The following is a 12,877-nucleotide window of genomic DNA, read 5'->3' on the forward strand; positions in this document are numbered from 1 at the left end:
ACAGACACAAGATGGAAACCTAATGGACCTCATTAGAAGTTAAAGGGGTATTCCGGCTTTATACATCTTATACCCTATCCAAAAGGAAAGGGGATAAGATGCATGATCGCAGGGGTCCCTCGTGATCTCAGTGCAGCGCCGGGCATTCTGTGGCAGGCCCTGCCTCCGAGATGGGGATGTGACGTCACAGCCCCCTCCGATAGACATGAATAGAGGGGGCATGGCATGACCTCACTAGGAGGCATGGCTGTGACGTCACATCCCCGTCTCGGAGGAAGCCCTGCAATCATAAATCTTATCCCCTATCCTTTGGATAGGGGATAAGATGTATAAACCAAAATCAAAAAATTGGATTCTATCACCAAAATTGAAAAAACCAAAATTGTAGACTAAAATATAACCTTTATTGGATTCTAATTAAAACCATGCCCCTAATGGGCTGCCAGGCAGCCCATTAGGGGCAAGGTTTTAATTAGAATCCAATAAAGGTTATATTTTAGTCTATAAGATGTATAAAGCCTGCATACCCCTTTAAGTCTTTTTTCACACTACTTCTATGGTGTATGTATGTGTTGGAAGGTTTCATTAGGAATATGTACAAAAATCTCAACGACCCAATGAAAGCCAAAAAAGTGTAATTTTGGCCTCTGTGTGGTCTCTGTTTTTCTTCTGGACAGGATAGCACAGTATACTTTTTTTTGGTAATCTGTGTATGATCAAGGCCACAAAGTTGCATCTGGGAGTCTCAGATGTAAACCCCCACCTAACACCAAAAAAATATGGTTTAAAAACACTCTTAAATTAAATAAAAGTATCTCCTCATAAACACAAAAAAATACTTTTATAAATATGTTAATGAACCACGTATAATAGCCCTAGTTTTTCAAAATGCGTGAGAGGAAAACGGGAGATAGTTTGCCCACAGCAGCCAATCACTGCTCAGCTTTCACTTCATACCAAAGCCTGTTATGATAGGAAAGCTGAGCTGTGATTGGTTTCTATGGGCAAACTATCTCCAGTTTTAATCTCCCATACTTTTATACATCTGGCCCATTAAGTATAATTCTGTTTATATACTGTATATGATATACTGGAGTTCTCTTCAGTCACTGTACAGTGTACCAGCTAGAGACAACAGTATGTAAGTAACAGTATGTAAGTAAGGGACCCAAAATAGGATCCATGTATAGAACACAATGTACTGGGTCTTGCTCTTCAGACCCCAAAAAAGGATTACATACATTTTTGATTATTACATGATAAAAGTACCTAAAATATAGTGGATACATCTCATTTAGGGCAAGAAACTGGACCTTGCTTTGAAGGAAATAAACCTTCACTCACTAAATGGAAGGTCAGAAGACCTGTGATGTTTGGCTATGAACCTCTTTGCTTAAAGGGGTACTCTGCCATATCCAAAGGATAGGGAATAAAATGGCTGGGGACCCCCGCGATCCCAGCTGCAGCACCCAAGACATCCGGTGCACGGAGCGAACTGGCGTCACGAGCCTCTGGAGCTGCACCAGATGCTCTAAAACGAACACTGGGTGTAGCAGGGAGATTGCGGGGGTCCCCTACCATCAGACATCTTATCCCCTATCCTCTGGATAGGGGATAAGATGTCTAGAGGCAGAGTACCCCTTTAAGTCTCTTTGGAGCACCGAATAGATGCACAGAAGGTATACAAGCCCATACGCCTCTCTCCTCACGCCTCTGAGGAATTTCAAGCAAAGCAGGTGAGAGAAGACGTTGCACTGCGCTCAGTCAGCACTTCATTTCAGAAATCAGGGAGGCCTCAGGACCTAGATTCTTAAAGCTTTTCACTTCTGCTAATGCATGACTTTCTTCAGTTCCACAGGGCTGGAAGATATCAATTCTTTATATATCACTCCACAGAGATCTTTAAGTGTCTTTTTTTTATACTGTTAATATTACAGTCATCTAAACTCACACCAGCGTCATGTTCCAATTCTGCCAGCAGTTTAAAGTTGTTTCTCTTGGTCCCGCACACATCAGTGGGTACGCAGCTCCACACCTATAAGAGAAAATCTGTTATTATATAAGTAATTAATATTAATATATCAAGCAGTCTCCCTGTCTGGATTCAAAAGTCCTGAAAAATCCATTTAATCTCACTGAAAATTATCCAATTGCCTGTAATTAAAAGGGCTTCTATCATAAAGACAACCCTTTTCCATATAGACATATAGGGACCATTAAGGGACTACCCTGTATTAGCCAGAGTGCCTGGCAGAATCGTCCATGCCATGTATTACATGATCGCCCATTCACAAGAACAAGTTTTGTCTGGGGGTTTAGAAGGGGGATCAGCTGATCACTAGACCATCTTATTTTTAAAATAAGGTTATGGTGGTGAGACAATCCCTTTAACAAGGAGCATTGCATTTTGGTGATGAAGGTATTTACTTGTATGTATCAAAAGGGCTGAATGATCAACTTTAATCCACATCATTTAATCAAGAATATCTACACAATATTGTATTTTCTCATCTTAATATTTCAGATGCTTGCTGAATTTTAAGGGTGTATAAGATAAATGTCCTTCATAGACTGCATCTGAAGATTATATTGTTTTTCACTAAAAGATGTAAGTAAATGCAGTAATTTCTGGGTTATAACACTTTCATTAGCTGAGATTCAGCATAATTGGTCATGTGACCTGTGCAGCCCTAGTTACCAATGTAGCCCTAGTTTTAGGCTATGTTCACACCACGGACTGTGCAGACTGTGGGAGCTGGCATAATATGCCGGCGATAGGACCGCACGGAAAGCGCCGTCTCAGACAGGTTCATTTTTTTCTGTGGACAAGGAAAACTATATTTCCATGAATATTTCTGGAATTCCGCATGGAAATTTCGACGTTTTCACATGGCTTATGGGACCCTAATATGACAAATTTACTTTCCACAAATAATTCCAGTGCAATTTATGATATGAAAATAATTCTGGATCCTCTATTGTGGATAATATACACACCTTTACTGTAGAGTCCCATGATGCAGTGAAGAGTTTATTGTTACACCAGTAAATCTGGCTGACTGCATCATCGTGTCCCATCAGCGTATCTTGTCTTCTTCCAAAAGCGATAGAGTAAAAATATCTGAACACAGAAAAAAAAAGACAATCTACATCAAGTGGATAAACTCTATTCTGGTTTAAGGTACCAATATATATATGTAGAATCACGCACACATTATTATCCCACGAGGAACACATTACTGTTGTATCACCAGGCAAGAGGACGCAAGATGACAAAGCCTAGCAGGGAAGAATAACAGAAGAAAAAAATTAAGTCAAAGAATTCTATTCTTAAAGGTCATAATCAGCGTTAAATGATTTACTAGCAAATCACTGTGGTCCATGATCTTAGATTCCCTTTCATTCCTAAAATTAAATGACCTGAAATTATAGCCCCTTACAGGCGGGTTACAAGGCTCCTTCTGGCACTCTGATGTCAGTGTCGCTTGTCCGCCTCACCGCCTGGCTTATGAATATTCACCCCCTCCCTTCAGTACAGAGCGGGGAGGAACAGTCAGAGGGAGGGGATGAATATTCATAAGCCAGGTGGTGAGGTGGACAAGCAGCGCTGACATCAGAGTGCCAGAAGGAGCCTTGTAACCCCGCCTGTGCCAGTTAGCAGCTCATTTTCATATCCAGAAGAATGAAGATAACGGGCGAACGGCGGGGCGGATCTAGGCATGGTAGGCAGCATATTGATCAGTGTCCCCTGCACTACCAGCCATCTGGTTAGTGCGGGGGGGGGGGGGGGGGGAGGGGGGTTTGGGGCTGAGTTTACTGACAGTTTTCCTTTAAAGCTATTCATGTAAAACTTTTTTGAGAGAATTTTTTTTACTTTTTTGAACAGTTTTTTAAAACACACACTAAATAGGTTATGTATACAGGATTCATACTCTTAAGCTTTTGCTTTATGTTACCTTGCAGTTTTGTGCTAAAACAAATGACAGACTTCTGGATTTCTAGATGTTGGATTAAAGGAATTTCTGTGCCCAAACAGGTAAACTAACTGTACAGTCCCTTTTTGTCTATATGCTTACCATATTTGAGAATGAAACGCTTCTTTGAAGAGATTTCTGACTTGTACAAAACATCTTCAAAGTTGAATCTAATAAACAAAAAAAACAAAAAAAATCTAACAAAAAAAGACTGTATTCATTCATTTAAAATACATTGGGGGGAATTTATAATCGGTTTTACCCTGGTTTTGTGGTGTACATTTGTCCCATAGTTTGTCTCAGATGCTGTTTTGAGACTTTTCATTTTGCTTTAGAAGGTTTTTCTAGGAACATAGCAAGTCATGATTTTAGTTGAAAAAATGCAGTGGTAAGGAATTCCTGAAATGCGACTTTTCAGTTTGTCGCACCTTTTGTCGCAACTGTGCTCAGTTAGGCGCAAATCTACAACATCCCTGACTTGGCTTACAAAGATGACTGTTGACAGCATTATTAAAAAGTCGCACATTTTGTCGCACGGGATAAAAAGTCGCACAAAAAGTCGTAGAGGAATCACCACACAAAGTGCTGTACTGAAGAGAGAAATGTGATCAGCACCAGATTTATCACTTGTCCTGCCCCATGTAATAAATCTGGTGCAGGTACGCAGTTTCCACCACATGAATTAATGGGGTAAAAGCATAAATTATTTATGGGGTAAAAGCATAAATAATTACTGAAAATGATTATCAGTTTATGCTGCCTGGACAATAGGCAGCAAAAATTACAACATGATGTAAACTTCCTCTTAAATGCTGCATATGTCATTGTCTCTAGAGATCCTTTCAGTGTTTCATGCTGCCAGTGCCCAACAGTAAATGTGCTGGAACACAAGGAAATATACAGGACCTACAGGTGGTGCTCAAAATGAAGACTAAAGAAGTCCAACACAATGGACCATATATGTGCAATAAATCTGTTACAAAGACCGGCTATGACCTGCAAACATACAGCAAGATTGTACTGAAATACTGTAGTAAGAAGATACAACTGTACATCGGTCCTGAGGTCCCTTTATTCTGAGGATGGGTTCAGGACCAATAAGTCAGAATCTTACACATCATAAATTACTAATAGTGTTCTCACAAATTGTAAATTGTATTGGATTTAGCGTGCTTTTGTGTGATTGACTCCAGACAGAAAGTTGTGTAGCTCTTTCATTGTTAGTGTGGCATTGTCTCAGCAGCTCTCTCAGCAGGAGCAGGCATGTCTGGATTGTGTCTCTGAGCTCAAGCCCCACCCCCTGAGTGACGTCACCACCTCTGACCATCTCCTACATCCCACATCACCATCTCCTATGAACTTATATCTTTTATGGGACATTATGGCTGTGTTTACAGGTTGCAGTTTTTACCGCAATTTTTTCCTGAAATTGTAGCAAAATGTTACTATTTCACTAACATTATGCAAATTTGGATAGAAATGTATAGTAATAGATTGTCTGCTGTAAAGTGAGATATTGTGTGCTGTTGGAGGGGATTAGGTAGGGTGGAAGGGCTGTGATGAAGAGCTTAGAGAAAACAATGCATCCTGGGAATGGTAGTACTGAGAAACTGCTCAACCAGGTAGTACAACCAGAAAGTACACAACTTAGACCCCAAAACAAATGGATTTTGGTGGATTGAGGACTGAGGCAGACAGGTAGGATATGCTATATTAAAAAAATAAATGTTTTATCTGACTTCAGAATAACCCTTTAAAATTTAAAGGGCACAAACTATTGTGACAGACTGAAAAAGGGAATTTTCCAAAGAAAACAGGACACAAGAGACTCGTGTTTATCTTATTTATCCATAGACTGACCTTGTGATGTGGTGAAGACTGAAGATCCATTTGAAGATACAGCAATGTCAGTTATAGCCCTGCAGGTAATACACCAATAACACATCAATAGTAATGGAAAGTTCCAACACACGTAACATTCCCTTCCCTTGTGATACAGAGAAATATTTCTATGTAATAATACAGTAAATTTAGAAATTGTGCTGAATTTTCCATGAATCTTCTATGCTGTGCTTTTTAAAGATAGTTGGCCATTCATTCTGTGCTCCGTGCTGTATCTTATTGTCTTATCTGTTATATGCTCTGAACATACCGAAAATAAAAGATTTACACAACTTCCTGTCAGTGATGAATCACACAAAAACATGCTGAAGCCATTACAATGTGTGATAGCACTATATTGGTAAGTAGGATATCTTGGGGTGCAAGTCTTATTAAATTACATTTTCTGAAGCGGAATAACCCTTTAAAGGGGTACACCGGTGGGTAACATTATTATTATTATTTTTTTCAAATCAACTGGTTCCAGAAAGTTAAACAGATTTGTAAACTACTTTCATATAAAAATCATAATCCTTCCAGCACTTATCAGCTGCTGTATGCTACAGAGGAAGGTGAATTGTTCTTTCCAGACTGACCACAGTGCTCTCTGCTACCACCTCTGTCTGTGTCAGGAACTGTCCAGAGCATGAGGGGTTTGCTATGGGGATTTTCTCGACAGTTCCTGACATGGACAGAGGTGTCAGCAGAGAGCACTGATATTTAACATAAATTCTAGCAATAAGCTTTATATGCTACAGTTACCGTAGTAATTACTAACTAGAGATGAGGACATTTATTTCTAACCAGTTGCATAAATGTTTATCATTGTGAGACATGACACTTTACCCACCATCTCTATAAATAATCATTTTTCCAGAAGTATTAGTGAATTTGTTTGCTTCATATTACAAAGGTCTCAATTAGTGTCAGTAGAAATAACATGCAGTGAGAATGTTCACTGGAAGCAATTTCAGATGTCCTTGTGTAATACAGTAGGTTTATTCACCTAATGTAGATATCAAGTAGTTTGTGTGTCCATTAATATCTTATCTTACTTCTTTTAATCACAGGGTACAGACCTTAGCTATCTGCGTCCGCTCCGATGAGAGACTTAAGACCCCATTCATGAGATCACACCGCATCCCCCAATCATGCATTTCTCCCCTGTCCACAAACTTAACATGGTTATCCAGGAACAGAAAAACAGAGCTAATTATTTTTTTTCCAAAACACCACCACACCTATCCTCAGGTTGTATGGGGTATTACATCTTGACTCCATTCAATTTCATGGACCTGAAATGCAATACCACACACATTCTCAGGTCAGGTGTGGTTATCTTGTTTGAACAAAACAGCTCTGTATTTATAATCCTAGATAAGGATTATAACGGATTTTACATTAACATGTCACTCACTCTTTGTGAATCTTGTGTCTGCTCTCTATTTGGAATTTGGTGATATTGCTCCATGCAATTGTTTTGCTTTCTTCTGTTAGGTCTTCGAATGAATCTTCACTTGGGGAAACTGCATGCAAAAAAAAAACAAAAAAAAAAAAAACGAATTATTAATAATATAATAATAATAATAATAATATCATAGTGCCACATTACTTTACATGGCACAACACTGGGTTAAAAAGGACAGGGAATTTTTGTACAGCAAAAAAATTATTTGGGTGGTATCTGAGAAGGATGTAGGACTAGGGGGAACAGGACGGCTCATCCTCTGCAGCCTCAGAAGGCTTGGCTGGACCTTATCTCTGAGCTCTAACCATAAAGTTACTTAAAATGTGTGTTTAAATACCCAGGCACATGAGTTTTGATGCAAACAGAAAAAATATTTTTTCATTGAAGGGGTACTCTGGGGAACTAAACCCATAGCCCATCCTTTCCCTCCTACCAACCTATGTATTTGTCTAAATATCATTCTTTAGCTATATAGAGCAGTTCCCCTCTTTCAGCTGTCACTTACAGTGGGGCAAAAAAGTATTTAGTCATAGGTATACCTCAACTAAGAGAGACATAATGGGAAAAAAATCCATAAAATCACATTGTCTGATTTTTAAAGAATTTATTTGCAAATTGTGGTGGAAAATAAGTATTTGGTCATCTACAAACAAGCAAGATTTCTGGCTCTCACAGACCTGTAATTTCTTCTTTAACCCCTTAAGGACCCAGCCATTTTTCACTGTAGGACCCGGACATTTTTTGAACATCTGACCACTGTCACTTTAAGCATTAATAACTCTGGGATGCTTTCATTCTGATTCCAAATTTTTTTTTTTCGTGACATATTCTACTTTATGTTAGTGGTAAAATTTTGTCGATACTTCCATCGTTTCTTGGTGAAAAATTCCAAAATTTGATGACAAAATAGAAAATTTTGCATTTTTTTTTTACTTTGAAGCTCTCTGCCAAATAAATGATATATTGATTCACATATACAACATGCCTATTTTATGATTGCATCATGAAGTTGACATGTTTTTACTTTTGGAAGACATCAGAGGGCTTCAAAGTATAGCAGCAATTTTCTAATTTTTCACAAAACTTTAAAAATCGAAATTTTTCAGGGACCAGTTCTGTTTTGAAGTGGATTTGAAGGGCTTTCTTATTAGAAATACCCCACAAATGACCCCATTATAAAAACTGCACCCCTCAAAGTATTCAAAATGACATTCAAAAGGTTTGTTAACCCTTTAGGTGTTTCACAGGAATAGCAGCAAATTGATGGAGAAAATTCAAAATCTTCATTTTTTACAATGGCATGTTCTTGTAGACCAAGTTTTTGAATTTTTACAAGGGGTAAAAGGAGAGAAATCTTCCTAAAATGTGTAACCCAATTTCTCTTGAGTAAGGAAATACCTCATATGTGTATGTCAAGTGTTCGGCGGGTGCACTAGAGGGCTCAGAAGGGAAGGAGCGACAGTGGGATTTTGGAGAGTGAGTTTTTCTGAAATGGTTTTTGTGGAGCATGTCGCATTTAGGAAGCCCCTATGGTGCCAGAACAGCAAAAAAAAACCACATGGCATAATATTTTGGAAACTACACCCCTCAAGGCACGTAACAAGGGGTCCAGTGAGCCTTAACACCCCACAGGTGTTTCACGACTTTTTGTCAGAGATGGATGTGTAAATGATTTTTTTTTTCACAAAAATGCTAGTTTTCCCCCAAATTAAAATTTTTTACAAGGGATAATAGGACAAAATGCCCCCCAAGATTTGTAACCCCATCTGTTCTGAGTTTGGAAATACCCCATGTGTGGACGTCAAGTGCTCTGCTGACGCACTACAATGCTCAGAAGAGGAGTCACATTTGGCTTTTGAAAAGCGAATTCTGTTGAAATGGTTTTTGGAGGGCATGTCGCATTTACGAAGCCCCTACGCAGCCAGAACAGCAGAAAAACCCCCACATGGCATACTATTTTGGAAACTACACCCCTCAAGGAACACAACAAGGGGTACAGTGAGCCTTAACACCTCACAGGTGTTTGACGACTTTTTGTTAAAGTCGGATGTGTAAATGAAGAAAAAAATTTTTTTCTCAAAAATGCTGGTTTTCCCCCAAATTTTACATTTTTACAAGGGGTAATAGGAGAAAATGTCCCCCAAAATTTGTAACCCCATTTCTTCTGAGTATGGAAATACCCAATGTGTGGATGTCAAGTGCTCTGCTGGCGCACTACAATGCTCAGAAGAGGAGGAGCGCCATTGAGCTTTTGGAGACAAAATTTGGTTGGAATTGAAGTACGGAGCGTGGGGCAGGCCGGCCTCCAACACAACACCCTGCAGTGTGACGTAGCGATGGAAAGATGGCGGTGGCTGAAAAAAAACAGTGGTCGAAAAAAGCCAAGGTGGTCATGGTGAACTCATGGAGAAAAATAACATTGCTGATTATGTATACTAGATTTACAGGGACAGAACGTTGATCCAGGGATTTATTCTGACTGCCATATTCGGGAAGGAATTTTTACCTCTAGTATGAGGGTTTTTTGCCTTCCTCTGGATCAACTCCGTAGACTCATTAAGGTTATAGGTTAAACTTGGTGGTCTTTTTTCAACCTTATGAACTATGTAACTATATGTAACTATATGAGGGCAGTCCCTGTAATGGCCGCAGGATGAAACAGCGCGCTATAGAAGTGCCTGCTAAGCTGCCACACTGTGGTAATGGGGGGGCATACTCACCCCAGTTGCCACATACTCACCCCTTAACGGTTTCAGCCAGCATTAGACCACGCTGCATCATACCAGGCTAAGATAGCAGGGCAAGCAGGGGCAGTGGGGGACCCGGACCCAGGGTACATCCTCCAGGCGCTGGCCGTTGGCAATAAGGGGTTGACGGCCCATACTCTTATGTTCCCTGCCCCTTTGTCGCATATGGGGGAACCGGTAGCTCCATGCGCCTGAACCCCCACATGAAGAAGGGAAACAAAAGGGAGATAAGAGCCAAACTAAACAGCCCTTACTAGAAAATAATAAAAAAAAAAAAAAAAGACCAGGTCTGGGCAGCTCCCAGACCTGTGTCTTGTCTCCTACTGACACTAGCTAAAACTGATTACCTCACTTCCAGTGGGCGGGTATATCCTGCCAGGGAGGAGCAGACTTTGTTTTCTTAATGTCAGTGCCTCATAGTGGCAAGAGCATATACCCATCAGTATAGATGTCCCCCAATGAAGAGCGACCGAGAAACAAAATTGTAGACCTGCACAGGGCTGGGAAGACTGAATATGCAATAGGCAAGCAGCTTGATGTGAAAAAATCAACTGTGGGAGCAATTATTATTAAAAAATGGAAGACATACAAGACCACTGATAATCTCCCTCGATCTGGGGCTCCGCGCAAGATCTCGTGTGTCAAAATGATCACAAGAACGGTGAGTGAAAATCCCAGAACCACATGCAGGGACCTAGTGAATGACCTGCAGAGAGCTGGGATAAAAGTAACAAAGGCCACCATCAGTAACACACTACGCCGCCAGGTACTCAAATCATGCAGTGACAGACGTGTCCCCCTGCTTAAGCCAGTACATGTCCGAGCCCATCTGAAGTTTGCTATAGAGCATTTGGATGATCCAGAAGAGGATTGGGAGAATGTCATATGGTCAGATGAAACCAAAGTAGAACTTTTTGGTGAAAACTCAACTTGTCATATTTGGAGGAGAAAGAATGCTGAGTTGTATCCAATCTATCAAGTACATATAAACTCTATCAATAAGGCTCAAATAATAAAGTAAAAAATACCTTTTAATGGATTCATTTAAAATTGTATATCAGGATACAAGTACAAAAAAAGAAATGTGCACTTTAATACATACAATAAATCACCTCAGCATAAACACATGACATTCAAGAAATAGGTGTATTATGAATGTCATGTCATATATGAATGACAATAATCACTAGAAGGGAAGGGAATAGGATACAGGTGAGTATTCTATTAACAAATGACCCTACCTATTCTAACCCTTACCCTCATATTGTTAGGGTCCCAGTCAAAATGTAATAACACTGATGAGACCACAACTGAACATTTTCTCATGCTCCAAAGTCCCTTGTTCAGTTATGGTCTCATCAGTGTTATTACATTACCAGGGATGCATCTTTTTGACGCATCTGGGAGATGCATCTTCCAATAGATATGTGTTTTACATGTTGTATAATTGTGGGTATTTATTATGTCAGGGTCACATTTTTCTAGTTATTTAAGGGTATGGAGATGTTACATAATTATGTGTTTTTATAGATATAAGTATGCATTATATTTTAGGATTCACTTGCCACTTTTATTAGATTACATGTCATAAATCACTTGTTATATTCTCTGATAATATTAGGTGACATATGTTTATATAATTTTTTGCTTGGTCCGCATCATATGAGGTTATACATATATTTGTATACATTGGTGGTTTATTTTGGGTACGGGATCGCCATTTAGGGTTGTTCTCATTGTGGCCCCACTTCCGTCAGTGATACAGACCGTTACCTTGCCCCACATCCGGCTTTCTTTTTGTTATTACTATGTCACACTTCCTATCATACTATGACGTGATTGTATTTAATTCATGCAACACACGGGTGTATCTAGTTTGTGGGTATACTTATTCCCACATCACATAGCACTATTCACTCCTGGGGAAGCTGTCGTGCAGGACAACAGAACGTGTGGAGCTGTTGTGTCCCCCCCCCCTTGGTTGGCGAGCATGTCCCCTGTATCATGACACATGGTTTTCCATAGTTAGTAGTCTTGTTTCAGCATTGGCCTATGGCAGTAGTTATTTTGTGGCATTCAGTCATGTTAGCAATGTCTTTCATCCATGTCCGACCATAACATGCTTGTATGATCCATTACCTCGACTTTTGTTCCAGGGACTCTTGCTACAGGTCCATTGTGTCCACCAGGGAGGGGTTGGTGGTTGTAGGATTACAATCCTCCACCATGTTTTTTCTTTCTCACATGTTTTTAAGTGGTTTTATCTGTTTGTGCTACTTTTTGTGTGTATAAATAAACATTTATAAATATTTCTTATTGTATATATTGTGGTGTGCGTTAATACATAGAGGCTAGCTTTTTTTCTTTTTGCCTTCCATTCCTATATGTAGCCACTGACAGCACCCACTATAGTGTTATTGCAGTGGTGCCCAGGTTGTGTTTTTGTTGCACACATTCAAGGCACCCAGTGCCAGCAAAACAACCCCAAAACAAAATTGAACCTCCACCATATTTCACTGTAGGTACTGTGTTCTTTTCTTTGTAGGCCTCATTCCGTTTTCGGTAAACAGTAGAATGATGTGCTTTACCAAAAAGCTCTATCTTGGTCACATCTGTCCACAAGACGTTTTCCCAGAAGGATTTTGGCTTACTCAAGTTCATTCTGGCAAAATGTAGTCTTGTTTTTTTATGTTTCTGTGTCAGCAGTGGGGTCCTCTTGGGTCTCCTGCCATAGCATTCATTTAAATGTTGACGGATAGGTTGCGCTGACACTGATGCTCACTGAGCCTGCAGGACAGCTTGAATAT

At 39.7% G+C, this 12,877-nt stretch overlaps 1 protein-coding gene across 5 annotated transcripts in view; it reads right to left on the reverse strand.

Annotated features, from left to right (window-relative positions):
• The window catches only part of NSMAF (neutral sphingomyelinase activation associated factor), a 77,541-nt gene that overhangs the window by 5,212 nt on the left and 59,452 nt on the right, over positions 1–12,877 (reverse strand). For all 5 annotated transcript variants that reach the window (XM_056522007.1, XM_056522006.1, XM_056522005.1 and 2 more), the window contains 6 exons: positions 7,273–7,381; positions 5,835–5,893; positions 4,077–4,144; positions 3,212–3,279; positions 2,998–3,121; positions 1,952–2,035 (listed from right to left, as the gene is read on the reverse strand). In XM_056522007.1, coding sequence (XP_056377982.1) covers positions 1,952–2,035; positions 2,998–3,121; positions 3,212–3,279; positions 4,077–4,144; positions 5,835–5,893; positions 7,273–7,381 — 512 coding nt within the window. The remainder of the gene's footprint in view (positions 1–1,951; positions 2,036–2,997; positions 3,122–3,211; positions 3,280–4,076; positions 4,145–5,834; positions 5,894–7,272; positions 7,382–12,877) is intronic.

The sequence above is a fragment of the Hyla sarda genome, chromosome 5 (genome assembly GCF_029499605.1).
Source record: "Hyla sarda isolate aHylSar1 chromosome 5, aHylSar1.hap1, whole genome shotgun sequence".
NCBI lineage: Eukaryota > Metazoa > Chordata > Amphibia > Anura > Hylidae > Hyla > Hyla sarda.